This window comes from Lampris incognitus, chromosome 2, assembly GCF_029633865.1.
Source record: "Lampris incognitus isolate fLamInc1 chromosome 2, fLamInc1.hap2, whole genome shotgun sequence".
In the NCBI taxonomy this organism is placed as follows: domain Eukaryota; kingdom Metazoa; phylum Chordata; class Actinopteri; order Lampriformes; family Lampridae; genus Lampris; species Lampris incognitus.
In genome coordinates, this window is record NC_079212.1 from 43,248,348 (window position 1) to 43,272,490 (window position 24,143).

General features: G+C 43.0%; 1 protein-coding gene across 1 annotated transcript; it reads left to right on the forward strand.

Annotated features, from left to right (window-relative positions):
* Positions 1-11,347: 11,347 nt before the first annotated feature.
* Positions 11,348-21,332, forward strand: mad2l2 (mitotic arrest deficient 2 like 2). Its single transcript, XM_056274086.1, has 8 exons — positions 11,348-11,670; positions 11,832-11,950; positions 12,055-12,126; positions 12,206-12,306; positions 12,762-12,856; positions 15,608-15,681; positions 15,794-15,886; positions 19,795-21,332. The coding sequence occupies exons 1-8, from the start codon at positions 11,631-11,633 to the stop codon at positions 19,831-19,833; spliced, it is 633 nt and encodes a 210-aa protein (XP_056130061.1). The 5' UTR covers positions 11,348-11,630; the 3' UTR covers positions 19,834-21,332.
* The last annotated feature ends 2,811 nt before the right edge of the window (positions 21,333-24,143 follow it).

Below are 24,143 nucleotides of genomic sequence, written 5' to 3' on the forward strand. Positions count from 1 at the left end.
TGTATAACCATGTTGTTTCCACAGGTAGGCTATAAAAGGTGAGTAAGGTCGGTAAGTACAATATATGACTATTTTTGTTTCCACAGGTCTGTGAGGGAAGTATGCCAGGTAAGGTTTGTCAGAAGTAGTTTAATTTGTTAAGATGTACGTATATGAACAACTGTATTCAAAATGTGTCCAGTCTTTCAGAAAAAACTTCCACACTGCAGGTTTAAAGCTGGAAGCGGCTTTGAACGGGCTACTGGAGGTCGGTTGGCAAGGCTCTGAATTTTCAGGATTATCGGACATTGCCGTGTAGTTGTGGGTAGTCCTAGTTGGGGACTGGGCCCGCTCACTTGGCACTCAGGCCCACCCAATCAGGAGGCTTCATTTCTGGCTAGATCATCCAGCGAACAGCAGTCAGTGAATACTGCTTCAATTATCTGACTATGCGGCCAATAGAAATAAAACGGTTCTTGTTCCTTTCTTCTTTTTACCAAAGGATGATGATGATGATAGGTCAGATTTTTATTTTTTTTTTTGAGTGGCAGTACATTTCACAAATGCCAGGTTGTGAGCCGCCCCTCCTCTTTCACTCAGTGTACAGCCCACACGTTGCACAGAGGAACAAAGGCCTACTTTCTGCTCGCAAGCTGCTTGTAATGTAGGTTACATTACATAGGTTAATGTGTAATGTAGGAAGAACAGGAGGAAGAGCATTCAGCTCAAGTTCAGGCATCATTCTCAACACCACCCACACCAAGCCCTGCCATCTCCGGCTGTAATCATCAAAAGTAAGCTCATTTACAATTTCGGGAGGGTAGTAGCCTATTTGCAATGGTGAGGGACAGGTTGATGGACGAGATCAGGCAGGAGTCTCCTTGGACTATGATGCTCGCAGATGACATTGTGATCTGTAGCGAGAGTAGGGTGCAGGTTGAGGAGGGCCTGGAGAGTAGGAGGTGTGCACTGGAGAGAAGAGGAATGAAAGTCAGTAGGAGCAAGACGAAATACCTATGCGTGAATGAGAGGGAGGGCAGTGGAATGGTCAGGATGCAAGAAGTGGAGGTGACGAAGGTGGATGAGTTTAAATACTTGGGGTCAGTTGTTCAAAGTAACGGGGAGTGCAGGAAAGAGGTGGAGAAGAGAGTGCAGGCAGGGTGGAGTGGGTGGAGAAGAGTGTCAGGGGTGATTTGTGACAGAAGGGTATCAGCAAGAGTTAAAGGGAAGGTTTACAAGATGGTTGTGAGACCAGCTATGTTGTATGGTTTGGAGACAGTGGCACTGACGAAAAGACAGGAGGCGGAGCTGGAGGTGGCAGAGTTGAAGATGTTAAGATTGTCTTAGGTTTATCTTTGACCTGGCAGATAAACGGGGAGTGCAGGAGAGAGGTGGAGAAGAGAGTGCAGGCAGGGTGGAGTGGGTGGAGAAGGGCGTCAGGAATGATTTGCGACAGAAGGGTACCAGCAAGAGTTAAAGGGAAGGTTTACAGGATGGTTGTGAGACCAGCTATGTTGTATGGTTTGGAGACGGTGGCACTGATGAAAAGACAGGAGGAGGAGCTGGAGGTGGCAGAGTTGAAGATGCTAAAATTTTCACTGGGAGTGACAAAGAAGGACAGGATTAGGAATGAGTATATTAGAGGGACAGCTCAGGTTGGACAGTTTGGAGACAAAGCAAGAGAGGCAAGATTGAGATGGCTTGGACATGTGTGGAGGAGAGATGCTGGGTATATTGGGAGAAGGATGCTGAATATGGAGCTGCCAGGGAAGAGTAAAAGAGGAAGGCCAAAGAGGAGGCTTATGGATGTGGTGAGGGAGGACATGCAGGTGGCTGGTGTTACAGAGGAAGATGCAGAGGACAGGAAGAGATGGAAATGGATGATCCGCTGTGGCGCCCCCTAACGGGAGCAGCCGAAAGCAGTACCAGTAGTAGTAGAGAGTAGCCTATTGCCTATTTCAATATTATTGTTTTTTGAATATGTTTTTTGGACATTTTTGGATATGCAGGTCAGGTGAATTGGCCGTACTAAATTGTCCCTAGGTGTGTGTGTGTGTGTGTGTGTGTGTGTTCTGAAAGTCTACACTTCACAAGAGCTAGCTCAAAGTTCAAGTCACACAGGTTAAAACTGAACTAGCTCTCATCCATTTCTTCCATTTTATTTTTGTTTTGTTTTGTTTTAATGAGCTATACTCTGATGGTCGGATGCTTCAACTCGCTGTGTCGTTTCAAATCCCTTGCCAACGTGACTAACCTTCAGGCTTGTTTTTTCACAATTTGCATGAAAATGTGACAGTTTTCCCCCCATTTGAATCTGTACTGGTTTGTTCATAAAACGCCTTCAAATATTCATATGAACTCGGCGGGGGAGGGGAGGGGAGGGGAGGGGGGGCTGGGGGGAACAGCGTGATCCTCCCACGCGCTACGTCCCCCTGGCGAAACTCCTCACTGTCAGGCGAGAAGAAGCAGCTGGTGGTGACCCCACATGTATGGGAGGAGGCATGTGGTAGTCTGCAGCCCCCCTCCCCCCCGGATCGGCAGAGGGGGTGGAGCAGCGACTGGGACGGCTCGGAAGAGTGGGCTAATTGGCTGGATACAATTGGGGAGAAAAAGGACGGGGGGGGGGGTTCATGTATTAGGTGAAGTAATACTTGGGGTAGTATTGGTAGAGGATCAATGACCACACCGGGTTATAGAACTCAGGTTTAATCGTGGCTCAGTAGGCAGACGTAATAACCATACATGGTAGTGGTGTAACCATAATAACAGTCCGGGTAGTACATAACACCTAGTGTAGTTCCAGTGGATATACATGGCGTTATATCACTACATCCCCCCTGTTTAGTTTTCAATTTTTACAGTATCAAAATACTCTAGAACATTCCAATGTGGTACAATCATTGATCAGCATTGTACAGTCATTACACAGAGGTTGCCTTCTCTTTTTTTTTTAGACAACACACTCAGAATTCTCCATCTCAAAAAACAATAAACATATTCAGAGCCCTCCTTTTGTGTGTGATTGTCTCTACTCATAGTCCTTGTAGTGAGCTGGTTTGGAAACAGCTCTTCCATATCTTGTGCGTACTGTCTTGTGTGTTTCACAGGTTTGGCTGGAAGAAGTTCCAGCTGCATGAGTGTCCTGTTGAAGTTCTGTGAAGCGGGTTCTTGCGCTCCTCAGTGCATGGGGGTGGTGAATTTTCCGCAGGTGGCTGTTTGTTCCCATTTGATGTTTGCACAATGTAGCTCCTTGGCTCATCGCACTTTTGTACGACGGTGGCTGGATACCAAGTCCCTTTTTCCTTGTTTAGGACAGATACGTGCTGTCCGGGACCGAGTGGAGGTAGTTCTCTGCCGCTGCTGCGGTCATGATGTTCCTTCATGTCTGCTGTTCTCTGCTCCAGGTGGAGTCGGTTTTCCTCTTTGCCTGGGTCCCCTCGACTCGGCAGCAGGGTGGTGACTGGCCTTCCGAAGATCAGTTCTGCTGGTGATGGTAGTTTACTGTCGATGGGTGTTGCTCTGACCTGTAGTAAGGCCACGTGTATGTTACCTCCTTGTCTCATGGTTTTCTTCACAATGGATTTGATGTGTCGCACATGCCTCTCAATGAATCCATTGCTTTTTGGATAGTGGGGTGAGCTTGTCCCGTGCCTGATTCCCCAGTCAGCTGGAAATTTCTGGAACGCGTGCCCTGTGTACTGGGGTCCATTATCTGTAAGTATCTCGTCAGGCCTTCCAAAAAGAGACATGTACATTTCCATTTTTTGTGCAACTGCCCGGCTGGACACAGGCATGGGCATTTCATCCACTAGAGGGAACTTAGAATATCTGTCCACAATCAGTAAATACTGATGTCCATCGATCTCAAATAGATCAGAAGCTAGGGATTGCCATGGTTTTGACGGTGTGTTGTGTGGGTTGAGAGGTTGCTTTGGATTTGCATCCTGATGTTCCACGCATACGCTACATGACCTGCAGACTCTTTCGATGTCATCGTTCATTCTGATCCAGTAGACACTTTACCTCACCAGTCGCCATGTCTTTTCGATGCCCTGGTGTCCTACATGCAGCTGTTCGAGTATAGAATCAGTCATGGAGTCTGGGATGAGCACCTGTCTGCCTTTGAATATGACTCCTGCTTCAACTGCGAGCTCATCTCTGAATGACCAGTACTCACGTAGTTGTCTTGGTAGAGCTTTGATGTTGTCTGGCCATCCCTGGTGGATCAGCTCTTTCAGTGCATTGAGTCTGGGGTCGCAGGTTTCCATTCGGAGTGCGTCCTGTTTCTCAGGAGAGAAGTTTATCATTGCAACTGTGAGCATCTCTGGATCCTTGACTACTGCCTCTATTCCGTCAATGCGCTCGTCCAGCTCAATGTTGCTGTTGTTCTCACGGTTGGGTAGTCGGCTGAGTGTGTCTGCCAGGACCATCTGGTTTCCTGGTCGATAGGTGACCTCGTAGTTGTATCCTTGTTTTTTTATCAGCATTCGCTGACGCCATGGTGGGGCGGCATGCAGTGGCTTTGTGCATATGGTAACGAGGGGTTTGTGGTCTGTAACTACAATGAATGACTTCCCATACAGGTAGGTATGGTATCGCTGCATTCCATAGACTATGGCCAGCATTTCTCGCTCTATGCTGCTGTACCTGGATTGGCAGTCGTCCAGTGTCTTTGAGCCAAAAGCTATGGGTCTTTTGTTCTGCACTAATACCACGCCCAGTCCTTTCTGTGATGCATTGACCTCAAGTGTCAGAGGTGTGCTTGGATCATAGTACTTCAGGCAGTCATGTTCGTTGATAACTGATTTCAGGTCCTCAAAGCTCTTTTGGTGGTCAGTGTCCCATGTCCAAGGCACATCACTTTTCAGCAGCACCCTCAGTGTGTGTGCTTTGTCTGCGAACTTTGGGATGTAGGGTGACAGGTAGGTCAGCATCCCCAAGAATCTGCTCAGTTCATCTTTGTTCTGGGGTGTCGGCATTTTCTGGATGTCCCTGATTTTGGCTGGGTCAGGTTTGATACCTTTGTCTGTGTACAGGTTGCCAAAGAATGAGATGCTTGTCTGTTTGATTGTGCACTTGTCACTGTTGAACACAATACCTGTCTTGGCTGCTCTCTCCATCAGGTTGGTCAGGTTCCTGTCATGCTCCTCTTCGCTTGCTCCGTAGACTGCGATATCATCGGCTATGCTGACGACACCATCGAGCCCCTCCAGGATTTGGTCCATCTTTGCCTGGAAGAGATCTTGAGAGACACTGAGACCAAATGGCAAACGTTTCCAGCAGTATCTACCAAATGGAGTTCGGAATGTGGTTAGCAGTTGTGACTCTTCCTCTAGGTGTATTGACCAATATCCAGCTTTTGCGTCAAGTTTGCTGAATATTTTGCATTTGCAAACTTCGGGTTCAGTTCCTCCACAGTAGGAATCTTGTGTGGGCATCTCCTAAGGCTGGCATTAAGCTTTTGGGGGTCTAAGCATATGCGAAGGGAACCGTCTTTCTTTGTGCTGTATGCCAGACTCGAGCACCAGTCTGTGTGCTGTTCTACTTTTCTTAACACATCTTGTTCGACTAGGTTATTCAGTTCATCTTTCAGTTTGTCTTTGATGTGAATACTGCACTTACGTGGTGGGTCTATGAATGGTTCAGCATCCTTTTTCAGGAAGAGCTTGGCCTTTCCACTGAAGTTGCCAATTTTGTCAAACTGGTCTGGGTATGCTCTCTTTAGGTCTGCACTGTTAGATATGGTCATTTTGGGTTTTGTCTGTCTTGTGTTGACTTTTTTCTGGTTTGCATGTCCTTTCTCGGTCACTGCATCTACATTGACAGTCACTAGGTTTAACAGTTCACATGTTGGCAGCCCAACTATGGCTGGCCCTGGTACGTCTACAACATAGAACTTTGCATTGATCCATTTGGATTCTTTGTACTGGCATGGAATGTCAATGGTGCCTAGGCAGGGGATGGCGTGACCACTGTATGCAGATAGCCTCCTGTTGGTTTTTTTCAGTCGTTTCTGGGTGCATGCATTTTCACCGTACATCTCTTGAAGGTACGCAATGGGAGTGTGTTGCCTGACGCACCTGTGTCTATCTTCAGACGTAGTGTGTATCCACGACCAGGTAGGTCAGGTGGTGTCACCTTCAGGACTGTGTACGCCTCCTCTCTGGCCAGCTTGCTGTCTATGCTATGAATGCACTTTTCACTGATAGTTATGGAGTGGAACTGTTTCTGGTAAGTACTTTCGTTCTCACTGTCTGTTTCACTGCTACTCTCTACAGCATGTATGCGAGTCCTGCTCTGTTGCTTTTTGTCTATATAGGTTTTGCGCTTGTGCTGTTTGTCTTGTGGTGTGTGGGACTTACTTCCCCCGCTCCTGCTCTGGCTGGAGTGTTCCTGGCGCTCTCGTTTGGCCTTCCTGCAGCACCGCTCCCAGTGACCTTTTGCACCACACGCATTGCATTCATCATCATATGCAGGACATCGACGTGGTTTGTGGCTTCTCCCACAGTTACGACATATGCGGTCCCTGTCCACAGCGTGGATTCTCTCATTGTGTGACAGGCTAAGTTTGTCTAACTGTTCGTTGCCTGCTGTCAGGGCTTCATATTTTCGTCCCTCGGCCAGAACCTCTGCTAAGGAATATCCTTTTGGTTTGCTGTATAGATCATTCCTCAGGGCATCATGGGGAGTGCTCGCAATAATAAGCTCAATCATACGCTCGTTAAGCTCTTCGTCTGAAAACTGACATTTCTGTGCTAGTGTTCTGGCTCTGGTCACAAAATCATCAATATTCTCATCTGGTTTTTGTCTGTGTTGCATCAGATTCAGTCTATTGATTCTGAAATTTACGTTCAACTTTAGCTGTTTTTCAAAGAAGTCCCATAGTTTGGCAGGCTTTTTCTTTTCATCATCGGTGAGACCACTGGCGTTCAGTCTTTTTAATCATTCATCTCCGATTCCACGACATATTTTCCTAGCTTGTTTAGCTGCGCCATTTATTTCTTCATCTTCTAAATACAGAGTCATTTTCTGTTTATACAGTGAAATTGCCTCACCCAGGTCCGGGTCTGACCAATTCATCGTCGGTAGATGCGATGCCATGACGTCTCCTGTTACTAGCTAGCTAGTTAGCTTTGCGGCTAGCTCAGCTCCGGCGCACTCTTGCTTGAATGATGACAGAAATTATCCACGGACAATTTTATCAGTCTGTCTTTATTCTTCATAGTGAGTACTTTACCGCTGCCACCATGAAGTAATACTTGGGGTAGTATTGGTCGAGGATCAATGACCACACCGGGTTATAGAACTCAGGTTTTATCGTGGCTCAGTAGCCAGACGTAATAACCATACATGGTAGTGGTGTAACCATAATAACAGTCCGGGTAGTACATAACACCTAGTGTAGTTCCAGTGGATATACATGGCATTATATCACTACATTAGGGAAGAATAATTAGACAATATGGAGTTGTCAGGTAATGGGGTTTCAGTTGATGGGGAATTATTGTGTATGGCTTTTTGGTTCTTTTTCATTTCCCATGTTGCTGTAAGTGGTAGTTGTCGAGTAACTGACGGACAGACCATCTATTGTGTTGTTTACTTTTGTTTGAGTAAGGGGGCAGGCGAGGTAAGATTTTCTTCTCCCTGCTCCTTTCCAATCATGGGATGTGTAAAGCGAGTTGTGTTTGATCATGAACCTTTCTGGAGCTGTGCATTACCATCAGCGGAATAAATAATAATGAAATGAAAATCAAATATCTCACAGGGGCACACCAATTATGTCCAGCTGTGCTAACCTGAGTTGGTTTTAGGAATACTTTGTCATTAGTGTAAACATGGAGCTTTCGGAGCACAAAGGGTCGAATACTTATGCAAGCACTATATTGTGGCGAACGTAGAAGCAACGACAAAGGTAACTTTGCAGCCCCTTTATTGAGCTCACACAGAAACGAGAACTTACAGAAATGTAACACAATACATGGGGTTCATCAACTCGAACGACAAAGTTGTTCAGCGTTTCAGTTACAAGGTTACACAACACAACAGAATGACAACTGCAATTACACCACAACAAATAGTAATCACATAAACACATAAAACCACATAAAACACTTACAAAACATTTAATAACAACTGACCATCTGCACGCAGTGCCTGATGGGTAAAACAGGACAATTGGCACAATTCTGACGTGGTAGCAACTTCGCTACAGTATTTTAGTTTTTACTTTATTAATAAAAAGTCAGGGAAACATAGCTTATCCTTGGCTTTGGGAACATGCTGGTAGAGCTTGTGGATTCACAAAAATAATATTGTCCGGGAACAGATGTGTGAGTATCTTTTATAATCCAGAAATGAGTAATAACTGTCCAGGGGTTTGAACACTTTTGCAAGGCAGTGTGTCCTACTGGCTCGAAATCCAGTGCTAAATATGACTAACCACACTTGTGAGTGAAGGAGCTGAATTTCTTGGGATTTAATTATACTATTGAAACAGGCTGTGTCAAAACCGACATACGGTTATTCCAGAGTCAGTGTCCAGTTTAGGATATATGTATTTTTCCTTAAATTCTAATATGCAAGTTAATTGACAGACGACGGCGCTCAACACTTCTGTTCAAAAGGGTTGACTCGTTTGGTACAGCCCATTTGTTGGCGCGAACCAGTACGTAACCAGTTTCGGCCCTGTAGGGTCGTAGGGCTAAAACTCGGACTTGACATTCGTGTGATTTAAAACATATTTTCAAGCAAATGTGTACATACTATAGATGCACAAAACAAAAGAAGTAAAACTTCTTTAAATGTTGGGTTCCAAGTCATGACCGATTCACGAATGTAAAATGTGTAGCGTGAAGTGAGGGCGTGCGTGACTGATGCACGAGTCTCGCAAAACGCGAGGTTCTTAAACGATTTGTCATGAGAACGTTGCCACTCGAGTGGATAGATATTTACATTTTAATTTTATTTATTTATTACTACTGCATTTAATGCATCCTAGCTAGGAGCAGTGGGCAGCCGCTGTGCAGCGCCCGGGGACCAACCCCAGTTCGTCATGCCATGCCTCCGTCAGGGTCATGAGTGGTAACCCTAACTAATGCATGTCTTTCTGATGGTGGGGGAAACCGGGGCACCCGGAGAAAACCCACCGCAGACACGGGGAGAACATGCAAAGTCCGCACAGAGGACGACCTGGGATGACCCCCCAAAGTTAGATAACCCCGGGATTCGAACCCAGCACCTTCTTGCTGTGAGGCGACAGCGCTAACCACTGGGCCATCGTGTCGCCCTATTGTATGTTGTGCATTTTGAGCCGGCGTTTCACTTGTACAGACTTAGCTCCCGCGCTATAGAGGAATCTCCCATGTTGAGTGGTGCGGTGATTATTTAATTATTATATTAATAAGGTGGGCGGCACGGTGGCGCAGTGGAAGGTGCTGGGTTCGAGCCCTGGGGTAGGCCAACCTTGGTGGGTCATCCAGGGTCGTCCTCTTTGTGGTGTTTGCATGTTCTCCCCGTGTCTGCGTGGGTTTCCTCCGGGGGCTCCGGTTTCCTCCCACAGTCCAAAGACATGTAGGTCAGGTGAATCGGCCGTACTAAATTGTCCCTAGGTATGAATGTGTGTGTGTGTGTGTGTGGGTGGGTGTGTGTCGGCGCTGTGATGGCTTGGCGGCCTGTCCAATGTGTCTCTCCGCTTGCCGCCCAATGACTGCTGGAAATAGGCTCCAGCATCCCCGCGACCCTGGGAGCAGGATAAGCGGTTCTGATAATGGATGGATGGAAAAATAAGGGGGCCTTATTTTTCTCACTTGCATTTGGCGAGCACCCGCCCTACGCTGTATTTGTATTTTATAATAGGAAGGTGTTCAGAAAGGCCCTTCTGGAGTGCCAAGGTCACCCCCTTCGGCCAGAGTTTGAGCTGTTTCCCTCAGGTCGTCGGTTGAGGATGCCCTGTATTAGGACTAAGAGATACCAGGCTTCCATGGTCCCCACTGCCATTCAGTTGTTAAATGGTAGATAGTATTCATCTTTTGTCTGCAGAACGCTTGTTTCCTTGGTCTGTATATTTGAACTCCTTGCCCACTGTGTCCTGTTGTCAATTCTGCCTCGGTGTTAGTAGTGTAACGTGCATGGATAAGAAGACACGCTGGCCGCTGGCTGGTGGGTCTAACCCTTTAGTCGAGCGGTTAGCGATGTCTCCTGCGGTGCGGGCGATACGGGTTCGCTTCCCCGTCGCGGCAGTTCCTGTGGTTGCGTTGTCCCCCGAATTCGCTACATTGGTGTCAGAAGTGGGATGGGGCGACCGTAAGGATATCGGAAGCGTATGCACCCTGAGGCGTGAAGGAGCTGATATGCTTAAGCGCGGGGACGCGCTTCCCGAAGGAGGGGGGTAGTGTAACGTGCATGGATAAGAAGACGCGCTGGTCGCTGGCTGGCGGGTCTGACCCTGTGGTGTGCACGCAACCACAGGAACTGCCGCGGCCGGGAAGCGAACCCGTATCGCCCGCACCGCAGGAGACATCGCTAACCGCTCGACTAAAGGGTCAGACCCGCCAGCCAGCGGCCACCGTGTCTTCTTATCCATGCACGTTACAGTATGTTTTGTTTTTGTTTGAGCGTTTTACTATACTGGCTGCAAACGAATTTCTCTGTAAGGGACAATAAAGACACTTTGACTAAGTTGGACTTAGTTTTTGACTTAGTTGATTGCCTAGTAGTCGTTGGTTAGGTTGGGAATAGGGTTAGCCAATCAGAGGCAGAGTAGGGGCGTGTCTTGCCAGAGTGCGGGTGAGGGAGGTAAAAAAAAACACGCTTCCAGCTCTCAGGAATGTGACGCTGCCAGCTCTCGATTTGTGAAAGCAGGGAAGAGGTCCTGATACCTTCTGCATGCTGCCACCTGCTTTACTGGAGTGGGTGGCTCAGCTGCCATCAGGGTTTTTACTGGCAGCTCGACTCTAGAGTTTCTCCAGCACTGGCACAGCGCTGAAACAAGGCTCTCGGTAAACACTTGACAAGTCTTATTCTGGCCAGCTGCAGGCAATAGGGGCAACATACGGGGAATTCACGGGGGAAATTACAAAGCGAGAGGACAGCGGGGGAGGGGATACGGGAAAACCCCAGGAAAAACAGGGGGGTTGGAAGGTATGTAACTACACGGGCATATACATTTGACGTAAAGGTCTTTATTATCTTAATATGTCCCATTGATTAACATTGTTGACAACAATCTGTCAAACATAACATTAAAATTAATTCAGAAGATGCACGTTTCCTATTAATTAGCGTCAGCTCTCGCGTTGTTGCGACCCGCCAATAAACCATATGACGCAACTGCGTGCCATGCTACGTCATCATTAATGGACGGTGGCAACGTACGTACATGTAAACAAGTCGATGGGCAATGAAGCGATTAAAAGAAGTTATCGTTAAAACATGACGTTTCGGCTTGCGGTTCACTGTCGTCAGTATAAGAAAAGTAAATTAACCTCGATGTCCACGGCGTTCCGGGGTTTCCATTCCGTTAGCGACGTGTCGGCGTTGCTGAAGCCGAGAGGAAGCCGGTGGAGGGATTTCAGCTGAATAACCGGGTTCGCTGTTAAGCTATCGTAACCTTTCTTTGTTGCTAAGGCGGTGGCCTGTCTTTTCACGCCAGAATGGCTACTCTGACCAGACAGGACCTTAACTTTGGTCAAGGTAAGTTGTAAATGGTAAGAGCTTGAAGAAAACGCATTATCATTCTCTTGTGGGTTGGCAAATTCTATCTACATGATTTAAACCTAACTAGCGACTTCAGACTTCCATAGTTATTTCAAGTGCTTCAGCTGCGTAACTCCATAATGTTGCTTTTTTCGCAGTTGTGGCTGACATTCTGTGTGAATTCCTGGAAGTTGCTATTCATCTCATTTTATATGTTCGGGAAGTATACCCCTCTGGGATATTTCAGAAGAGAAAGAAATACAACGTACCAGTGCAGGTACAAAGACATTACTTATCAGTTTTACAACTATAACGGTTTCTCCCATTTTTCGGGGTACTGTTCTATCCACCATCCAACTGCTGTTTGGATTTATTTTCTAGATGTCGTGTCATCCAGAGCTGAATCAGTACATTCAAGATACGCTTCACTGTGTTAAGCCACTCATTGAAAAGGTGGGTATTGATTTAATACAGAGAAAATCGATACCACTGATCTTTTTAAAAGAATTTAAGTTTTCCATATCCCCCTCAGAATGATGCCGAGAGGGTAGTGGTTGTCATCATGGACAAAGAGCACCATCCAGTAGAAAGATTTGTCTTTGAGATCTTCCAGCCTCCACTTTTGTCCATCAGGTTTGCCCTTCTTTTTATAACGTACTGGTTTTAAGTTTTTGCTAACAGATCTAGCTTGGCATCTAAAAAGTAGTGTTGGACTTCCAAGTCTGTGCATGTTTTACTCCAATATTAACAAACCCCATAAACAACTCGGATCTATTCAGCAGTTTCAAAATGAAATCATTATTCCTATTAAGCATTCATATGTTGTTTCTCCTTGTATTAAGACTCCAGGCTGTTAATTTTAAGTGAACACATCTTGAGCACATTAATTTAGGCTTCAGTGGTCTACCTACCTAGTGACTAGTTAAAAGTTGTGCTAATATTTCAGGAGCCTTGCCCCAATAATTAATGATAGTTTGTGTGATGTAAGCACTATTTTTAACTTGTTGCTAGCTCTCTTAAGTGATTGGTGATATAAATTTTAAGGGATTATTATTGTCACTAACATTCATATGGTTTTGGTGTTACAGCTCTGACAAATTGCTGTCACATGTAGAGCAGCTACTGAGAGCATTCATCCTGAAGATCAGTGTGTGTGACGCTGTTCTAAATAATAACCCACCAGGTAATATTAAAATCTATACCTACCTGGGAAGTACAAAGCTACAACCGTCCACTCTCATTTATTTATGACTGTGTTTGAAAATGCTTCAACAGTGCTGATACTCATTTTGAGTAAGCCCTTTTAAAGGATCAGCTAGGACATTGCACATTTTAGATCCTTTATCTTAATTGCAATTAAGATCTGTGCAAAGATGAAAGAATAATTTCACTTGTCTGTGAATGTTCTCATTCATCCAGGTCATGGTTATCCAAAGGAGTTGAATCAAGTGCAACTGGACTTGGTATATATCCGTGAAGACGTTTCGCCTCTTCGTCTCGTCAGAAAGGCACGTCTAGTCAGAGAGGCGAAACGTCTTCACTGATATATACCAAGTCCAGTTGCACTTGATTCAACTCCTTTGGATAATAATTTCACTTTTTGATTTCTATGATCTTACTTGTGGCTGTTTTGCATGAATAATTTTCATACACCAGTGCCTATCATTAGCTTGCTGATATTGCATGTCACTATCTAGCTGTCTATCTGTAACTTTATAGCAATTAAGAAAGTTGAGTCAGTTCATCAGGACACAACGTTTACTGAGAGGGAAATGTTTCATCACTCATCTGAGTGACCTCTTCAGTCTCAACTGACTGCGGGTGTCCCCACCCTTTTGAACAATACAGTGGCATAATGACTGAAAGCGATCGGTTTCATATGCAAATTGCCATGAGCATTAACTAGAGTTTCAGTGGTAATGTATACTTATTCAAAGAGGATTTGAGAATGGTTGCATTCACAGCATTGTAAAATGGTGACAGATTAGCCCCCCCCCCTTGGTTCAGGGATGGTCGTTCCCTCTTCACATAGATGGCCTCTTTGTCTTCCCATTCAAACCAGCATTCCTCCCTATCACGGATGTGCACATCCTCATCCTTGAAAGAGTGGCCACTGGCTTGTAGATGGGTGTAGACTGCGGAATCCTGGCCTGACTTGTTAGCTCTCCTGTGTTGTGCCATCCTCTTGGCCAGTGTCTGTTTGGTTCCCCTGATGTACAAGGCACACCAATCCTCGCGGCACTTAACAGCGTACACTATATTGCTGTTTGTGCCGGGGGATTCGATCCTTGGGGTGGACTAATTTCTGCCTCAGCATGTTTTGGGGTTTGAAAGCAACTGAGATGCGATGTTTGGAAAATATGCATCTCAACTTTTCTGACACTCCCGCTACATACGGAATCACCACTGGTTTACACTTGGGCAGCTGTTGTCCTCCTCCCTTTGATCGGCAGGTGCACTGTTTGGGCGTCTTCCTGGCTTTGATGAAGTGCTGATCAGTATGTCTTGGTTTACAGTAAACATCAACAATCAAATGTCCCCCATCACCAATTACAATTTCAGTCTAAGAAGGCTAACCTGTCATTTTTCACATTCTCTCTGGTGAACTTGATATGTTTGTCTACAGAGTTAATGTGGTCGGTGAAATGGGCTATGTCCTAAGATTTAGTTTTAACCCAGGTGTCGTCCACAAATCTGAACCAATGGCTAGGTGGTGTCCCTGAACAGGACATCAGATCCCTCTTCCACCTCCTCCTTAAACAAGTTGGCCACTATAGGTGAGACTAGAAAACCCAGATGAGTCTTGAAAGAACCTTATAGCTTCTTGGCATACCTATTCATATGAAGTGCAATCTCAGCTAATGCGTTATAAGTTAATCAATATAAGTTACTGGACCCCCTGTAAATTGGTAAAACTTCTTGAACTAAAGGGCAATGACTCATGCTGAAGATGCGGTAAGAAGGTGGGACTCTTGTTCACCTGTTATACTTTTGTGAAAAAACAGAAAATATGTGGAAAGAGATTGCTTTTTTTTCTTTAATAAGATGTTAGGAATGCACATGAGCAAATCCCCCACCCTATGTCTATTTGGATTATTACCAAGCTGTATTAAATTGTCAAAACACGGAAGGTTGTGGTTTCGGTTAGCCATGGTTACTGGTTGTAGAATAAATTTACATCACTGGAAATCTATGTCCACTTTTAAAGAGCGGATTGAATTAATGTGTAATGCAGTATTACAATTAATGTGTAATGTATAGGAGGAGTGGGCTCTGCAGCTGCACACTGCTCCTGTACAATAGGATGGGTTAAATGCAGAGAACAAATTCATTGTAAGACTACAATTCGTTGTAAGAATACATTGTCGAATAAAATGGCTTCATATGAACGGATGACATGTAGACTACGTTGGAGAGAAGGTACATTTACCAGTGTATGAGGCTTGTTTTGACTGCTTATCTTGGGACTCTGAACCACCCATGTTTGAATACTATATCTGACTGGTCCCTATGTCTTAGCGAATAAATCATCCTTTACACAGTGTGGGTTTTCTTGTATTATAGCTTGTCATTACATCATTAGGAACTTCCAGTCTTAATGTTGGCTGTACAGGGCTTACCCCTTTTTTTCCTCTTTACTTTTTCTTTTTTTGTACTGTTTGGTGGTTGTCGTTTTTGTCTTGTTTGTCGTGAACTAGTTCTATATTATCCTGTTCGTGCTCATACAAGTCACCGTCGTTGATGTTGGTTAAGCTACTTGATGTATAATTGTCAAGGATATAAACGATGTCTGGTCATGTGAGCTAATTACCCTCAGACTGTTTTTTTAACAGTTTGTAGAAGAAACTGTATGATGGTTGTATATGTCTGTGAAAAATATATTAAAAAAAGTTAAGTATACACTTTGAATTAATGATTGTTCTCCTTTTCATAGGTTGTTCATTTACAGTGTTGGTGCATACCAGAGAGGCTGCTACACGTAATATGGAGAAGGTTCAAGTCATTAAGGTGAAATTTTACATATTACACATTTGATTGTATTGTGAATCTACAGATCAAGATTCTTGTCTATTTAACACATGAACATGCAATAAATATCCATACAACAATCCTTTTCCAGGATTTTCCATGGATAGTGGCAGATGAGCAAGAAGTCCACATGCAGGAGCCTCGACTCATACCACTGAAGACTATGACATCTGATATAGTAAAAGTAAGCTTAACATCAACTTTAAAGTTGTTGTATTTGAGATTTAGAACATTAATATAGCAGCAAAAAACTATTTGCTATGTAAAGAGATAGTGGAGTATGGCGTCCTGTGTGGCGTCCTGAGCAGAGAATGAAGTCACAGTCCCTCTGTGTACGTTGTAATCCGAGTTTCTCTGTTCTTCGTTTTGGGAGCCGGTCCGGCCATGCATGCATGTTAGCACATTGCACGTGCATGTTAGTAGATTGTGCGTGCATGCCAGTGCATCGTGTGTGCATGTTTAGTGCATTTGAGGTAGCTAGCGTTACCAGGATAGCTAGCAAGCTAATAATTACATTACATGGGTTTAGGTCACTTGGCAGATCGAAGAAGTAGCTCCTTACCAAGCTGAATACGATATTAATATTAATAGAATAACTCTATACTGTAAAAATCAATATACCATCCAACAAAATAATGGCCAAGAATGTGAAGGGAGGGGGGAGGAACGTGAAGGGAGAGGGGAGGTTTGTTTTGTTTTGGACTGAGATGCTGGGGCTGAATTTCTTGTATAGCACCTTTAAAGCTCATTGTCTTGAACTTTTTTATCAAAGCTGCCAGGCGAGTTTATTTGTATTGCATATTTCATATAAAAACATTATTAAAAGTACTTTACAAAAGGCATATAAAGAAAAAAGAAATATAAAATAAAAATGAATAAAAAAAGAATTATAAAGAAATATTATAACAGACACAGATGGGTGACTTCAAGTCAAGTCAATTTTATTTGTAAAGCCTAATATCACAAATTACAAGTATGCCTCAGGGTTTTTTTACAGCAATAAAACATCCTGTCCTTAGACCCTCGCATTGGCAAAGGAACAACTCCTTAAAAAAAAAACTTTAACAGGGAGAAAAATGTGAAGAAACCTCAGGGAGAGCAACAGAGGAGGGATCTCTCCCAAGATGGACAGACATGCAATGGACATTGTGTGTGCAGAATAGAACACAATTTAAAGAATACAACATTGAAAGAGGATAACAGAATTATAATGGATTTATAAGATATATGATGGATGTGATAAGGAGGATGCCAAGTAGCGTCCAGATACCACCATAACAGCCTAGGAACTGAGCCTCGCGACCACCATCACCATGTAGACCTGGCAGGAGGACAGACTAAACATGCACACAGGGTAGACTCACATCACACCATTCACATACACGGGAGAAGAAAAGACATCAGTCCCACATTGGAGAGAGAGAGGGATATAACATTGAAACAGGATAACAAAATTTTATGGATTCATAAGATATATAAAGAATGTGATGAAGAAGATGCCAAGCGGCACCCAGGTGGCGACCATCATCATTATGGAGACCAAGGAGGAGGACAGACTACACCTGCAGACAGGGGAGACTCACATCACACTATTCACATACATGGGAGAAAAGATGGGAAAAGACATTCAGAGAGAGAGGAAGATGTGAGAGAGAAGAGAACAGTTGCAGTAATCTATACTCTAATCTCACTGGCAGAACAGTGCTTGATAAATTCATCGAGACAGAAACCGACCCGCCATGCAGTATAGGTCATGAAGTACTCAATATAAAGGCATCTAATTGTAGGTTAAGGCAGAAAAATTAGTTTAATTTTGAATTTAAAGGATTCAACAGACTCTGATTGTCTGATCGAAGCAGGCAGATTATTCCACAAGAACGGAGCCCAATAGGAAAAGGCCCTGCCACCAGCTGACTTCTTTTTAACTTTGGGTGCACATAGGAGCCCTGTATTTTGAGAGTGGACAGCTCGAGATAGACTGTACAGTTTAAGGAGATCAGACCGGTATGATGGGGCAAGCCCATTTAGGATTTTATAAGTCAGCAGAAGCACCTTGAAGTCTGATCTAACATGGATAGGAAGCCAATGAAGGGAGGCAAGAATTGGTGTAATATGGTCAAGTTTTCTAGCTTTAGTTAAGATTCTAGCTGCAGCATTTGGCAGCAAAAATCTGAAGATTTTTAGTACTAGCACGTGGCAGACCTGAAAACAGAACATTACAGTAATCAAGTCTGGATGAAACAAATGCACATATTAGAGTCTCTGTGTCAGCCAGGGACAGGAAAGACTGAATTTTAGCTATGTTACAAAGTGAAAAAAGGCAGTCTTGGTGATTTCTTTATAATGTGCTTATCAAAGGAAAAGCTTGGATCAAATGTAACACCAAGATTTTTGGCTGCCACACTCTGTGAAATCACAGAGTTTTCAAGCATTACTGTTACATGATCAAATTGGTGTCTATTTCTAGCTGGGCCAACAACCAACATATCAATTTTGTCCAAATTTAAAATCAGAAAATTTAGTGACATCCAAATTTTCCCAGCAGCCAAGCAGGCCTCTAAATTAGTAATTCAAGTACGATCATCAGCCCTTATAGGCACATAAAACTGAGTATCATCCATATAGCAGTGGAAATGTATTCCATGATTGTGTATAATTTGGCCAAGAGGTGAAAAGTAAAGAAAAGTAGAGGACCAAGGACCAGGACCTGAGGTACGGAAAAACAAACATCAAGGAAAAACCAACATAAAGTGTCTTAGTAAGGCTTTGGGCCACCATGAGCCTCCAGAACAGCTTCAGTGCTCCTTGGCATAGAGTCTATGAGTCTCTGAAGTCTACTGGAGGGATGGAACACTGTTATTTCAAAAGATATTCCCCCATTTGGTGTTTTGATGATGATGGTAGAGAGTGCTGTCTTATACGTCGGTCCAAAATCTCCCATCGATGTTAAATTAGGTTGAGATCTGGTGACTGTGAATGCCGTAGCATATGTTTTACATAATTTTCATACTCATCAAACTATTCAGTGACCCCTCGTACCCTGTGGATGGAAGCTTGTCATCCTTTAAGCGAAGACTCCTGTCAGGATACAAATATTTCATCATAGGATAAAGGTGATCACTCAGAATAACTTTATGTTGATTTGCAGTGATTCTTCTCTCTAAGGAGACAAGTGGACCCAAACCATGTTAGGAAAATGCCCCCCCCAGAATAAGAGCCCCAGGACCCCCTCACTGTAGGGGTCAAGCAAGTGTGTGTGTCCATATCCAAGTGTAGACTGAATTTCATCGTGTCCCCATGTATGAAATGTGCTATATAGATAAAGTTTGACTTGACTTGACCAGGGAAAACCCACAGGAAAAGCACTTAATTAAATTAAACAGCACTAATTCGAATATAATTAAATACACTTTAATTTCTTGAAGATTGTGGGTCTGTGTAACACGAAGTAGCAAATTTAAACAAAATGAGTCGAACACTTTCTCCCAGGACAAGACCGTTACATTCAAGTACATATGCAGATTGTGGGTCGAGGTAACATAGTAGCTAAAAACCTGAAGATTTGAGCCTTGAACACACGACACTACTTGAGAAGGTTTCTAGTGTGGGAACACAAAAGGACTGCAGCTGGCTTCTCACTGTCTTAGAGTATGTCAATTTAAAAACGGGAATGGGGATGACAGATTACAGGTAGTGGCCAGTGTGAAGAGGAAATGCAACATATTTATATATGTTGTGCAAAACAAGGGATGGCATGCCAAATCAAACTTGGAAAAAAATCAGTCAAAACCTTTACCAACAGATGCATTTCTAGACCCAGATTTACCCGTGTTTATTTTGTTTGTTGGTTCGGATCATTTCATCTCTTGGATTTGGATTAGGCTACTTACACAATTACTAGGGTGTCCATAAGTATCAGCAGGTATAAAGCAAAAATGAAAATTTTTAGGATTACAGCTTTGAGATTTTTTTTTTTTTGACAAAAAAACAATTCAATTTATTGATAGAAAATGAAAGAATACTTATTTTCTAATGAAATACTTCTTACCTATTTGTGTTTTTGATCATGTCTTGCATTCTTTTCTTTAACAGATGCAGCTCTATGTGGAGGAGAGAGCCCAGAAAATGTAGGTCATATATGTAGGTCATAATCTGAGAGGGGAGGATCTGCTGCAGTACCTAAACTGTGAAGACTGCACTATGAAAATCAAGTGCAAAGAATAAAGATTACAAGAATTTATGAGGGGGGAGGCATTTTTAATTATATAGAGAGGGCTGTCCCCTCTGGAATGTATCTGTCAGTTATGTATTTATGCATGATCAATAAGTAAAAAAAAATGCTTATAAGTAGGGTTGGGCATCGAGAACCGGTTCCAAAATTTTGATTCCAAAGGAATCATTAAGAAATTCACATTTCGATTCTGCCTATCAGTTCCTAAATAAATTTCACTCGCGCTAAAGTTCATTTCGGTTTCCGTGGTGGCGGCGTGCAGCTTCCTTAGTTCCCGCCGCCGCAAATTAAATGTGCGCCATCATGGACCAGAGCAAGCGGTGGTTGAAAGTGTGGCTTCATTTAGCCTTGAAAAATGAAGGGTTGGCACGGTGGCACAACGCCAAAACGCCTGTGGCAAAATTATTTCGTGCAAGGGGGGATGCACAACAAATATAGCCAAACACCTTCGCCTACACGGTGTACAAATTAACCAGTGTACCATGTTTGACATGTTGCGCCGGTCTCCATCTCCTGCCTCGGCGTCCTCTTCAGCCACCCCTGAGCAAATGGCACGCAGTGCCTCGTCGCAAATGGGTAAGGGAAAATATGTAACACTTGTCTTATTCGCAACAGCGAGACAACAAACAGCTTATACATGAGCGAATTGCTATAAACTGTATGCAGTTACTGAAATGTGTGTATTCTGTGATGAACGCTTGCGTATACAGCCTGAGAAGGCAGATATGCTCATTTTTCTGAACAAGAACTGTTTCTAATTTAAGGAGTTTAATACCTGGTAGTCTGGACCAGGGTGTGGCTGTGTCTTTATTTCTTCATCTTCATGTATGAAGACAGTTGTTTTAATGTAAATATAAGATTGAGACATTCACATGAATGATCCATTCTTAAAACAAAATGGCTTGTATAAAGTTTTTTTTTGAATAGATTTTTCTTCTGTGAAATAGGCATGTGACCTGTTTTGACCCCGCCTCTCAAAGAACTGTAATCGAGAATTGTTAAGAACCAGACTCGAAAAGCTGAATCGGAATCAGAATCATTAAAATCCAAACGATGCCCAGCCCTCTTTATAAGGGTGGGGATACCTGCAGTCAGTTGAGACTGAAGAGGTCTCTTAGATGAGTGATGGAACGGTTCTCGCTCAGTAAACGTCCAGATGAACTGATTCAATTTTCTGTGATATCTGTCGGTTACTTAAGTTATGTGCCAAGTTGCTGTATTCTGTAGTGGCGTTAATGTACTTAACACTGTGAAGCTGGCATTTTCTGTCTCTTTAGAAATTAAAAACATAACACAAGATATTTTTAATTACGTTTTTTTAAACCCCATCCACAGTGAGATCAAAGGTAATGGTCAGCTACAAATCAGACTCTTTGTCTTGCTCACTAGGTATTTGCTCACACAAAGACTAACAGCTTAACGCCGACATTACACATGAAACTTCCACACAACTTAGTCGCATGCAACTGAGTTTCATCAGAGTTGCATTGTGTATCAGCCCTTGCAATTAAATGAAACATTGCGAGAAATTTGGTTACATCAAGTTGAAACTGTTTCAACTTGATGGAACAAGGTTCATGCAACATCCAGTCAGAGCATACCTGTCGTTTGATGTCACATCACTCTGCAAATCTGACTCATTCTGTTCTGTTGGGCTTTCAGCAGACGTTCTATTTATATGGTTCTGGAAAATCTCATTGGCTGTTGTTTTGATTGTATTAGTTTAACGGTTTAGTTGCACAAACAATATGCAACTTGCAGCGCATAAATTTAACCAAGTTGTGTGAAGAAGTTTCATGTGTAATGTTGGCCTTGAGCTTAAACTTCCATGAAATTGTCTTGTTCAGTTTAAGTGAAATATACAACTGCTTGCAGTTTTTTTAGCATCAGATGTAAATTTTGTTTGAACTTGAATGTATTAATTTTTCAGTTATAATTTTCAATAACTCCTAAACTATACGACCTTGAAACATGACATCAATATTGGTTTGGTAAAGGTACTTTGGCACGTCTGTGAATGTTCTCATTCATCCAGGTCATGGTTATCCAAAGGAGTTGAATCAAGTGCAACTGGACTTGGTGTATATCCTTAGTATATATCGCGGATATATACCAAGTCCAGTTGCACTTGATTCAACTCCTTTGGAGTACTTTGGCAGACAATTACATGACTTGGTTTTTTAAATTTAATTTTTGAGTTGGGGTAAGTTTTTTTTAAATTTGCCTTTTCCAAGTATAATTTTCAGTAACTTTTAAGCCACACCTAGAAACATGAAATCTACATTGCCTTGAACAGGGTACAGTGGCATGTGGTGCATTGCTTTCAGTCGTCTGAGCTGAAAAAGTCAAAACCTGTACTAAAGTAGTAGAATTTCTTCAAGCTTCATTATAACTTACATGTTAATAAAGCTGTTAGTGCAATACAAGTACAGACAATTCTATACTTGAGTTTTTTATTTCGAATACAGTACGATTAATTGGGTTAATTGAAAGTACTGCAATTGAGTACAGCAGTTAAAAGACGTTTGTTTGTCTTGACCACTTCCAGCTCAGACTCTTAGTTTAGCACAATTCCACTCACTCCTCTGCCAGTTCCCCTGATTGCCACCAGGTGCTACTCATTCCATAGTCAGCTACTCCCTATATTAAACTGTTGTGTGCCACTCAATCTCTGCTAGATCATTCTAGTGTTCTCCCTGTGTTTACCTAGTCCGTTCCTGCCTTCTTGTTTCTGTTTGTCTGGTTCTGACTCCAGCCTGTTTATTTGATTCCTTCTGCCTGGCCGACCTGTGCCTCCACATCACTCTTAACTGCCTGTGTATGACCCCTACTTGTTTACATACTACAAGACTGCCTTCTGTTTTCATTAAATCTGTCTAATCCGTTTTATCTGCCCCTGCCCATGTGTCTGTGTGAGGCTTTATTTAGAGCCCTTGACAGTTAGGCTTGGTTTATGCTCAATGCAGTGTCCCTGCTGCGAGAGTGCGTGCGCCAAAAATGACTTCATTACCTTTCGCTTCGAATGCGAGGCTTCGCAAGTTTTTGCGTGCGCTTGGTTGTTCACCTCAGAACTTTTGTAACTAGGCAACTGCTGCACTTTTCATTTCAAGATGGATGCTTTCGATGATTTTTCTTTTCTTTACTGACGTAGAAGTTTTACAACAATATATAGCAAGTGATACATCAGTAAGAGGAGGCAAGGCAAATTTATTTATGTAACACATTTCAACAACAAGGCAATTCAGAGTGCTTCACATAAAACATAAAAGGCATTAAGAAAAGCAAAATAAGGCAATAAAAAGACATTTAAAAACAAAGAGTAAAAGTTACAGTGCAGTGTAAGATGATAAATGAAATCTTCACATTTTATTTAATCGTAGGCAGTGGCAAACAGGGAAGTTTTCAGCCTTGATTTGAAAGAACAGAGTTGCAGCAGACCTGCAGTTTTCTGGGAGTTTGTTCCAGATATGTGGGGCATAGAACCTGAAAGCTGTCTCTCCATTTTTAGTTTTGACTTTGGGGATAGAAAGCAGACCTGTCCCAGATGATCTGAGAGGTCTGGATTGTTCATAGTGTAGCGGAAGATCAGAAATGTAATTTGGCCCTAAACCATTCAGTGCTTTATAAACCAAGAGCAGAGTTTTGAAATCAATTCTTTGACAGCCAGGGAGCCATGGTAACGACCTCAGAACTGGAGTGATGTGATCCACTTTTTTGGTCTTAGTAAGGACTCGAGCAGCAGCATTCTGAATCAGCTGCAGTTGTTTGATCAATTTTGTAATATTTAAAGGGGTTTTCTCTTAACAGTCACTCTACAGTGTCTCGAATGAAGCAATGTCCACACATTAAATAATGTTTGGTGTTGCGTGTTTACAGTGGTCTGCCATGCACACACAATCCCTTCCGTCCGGTGCATTTCCTGAATCTCCCGAAAAGGTCAGTGACGTCATCACCTAGCGTCGTGCTGGACTAGACCATTACTGGATCATACCATTATATCCTGACCTATGGATATTAAATCCCCCTTCTTTTAAAGAAAAAAAAATACTTCGTGGAATGCAAGTGCAGTAAGCTATAATGTCAACATAAATATATCAATAACAAAATAGACATTTTCAATTATTGCACCAATGAAATAAATCTGCAAATGAATCTTCAATGGCCCTGAGTAGCTCAATTAACATTCTGGAACATCATGAACAATAATGCA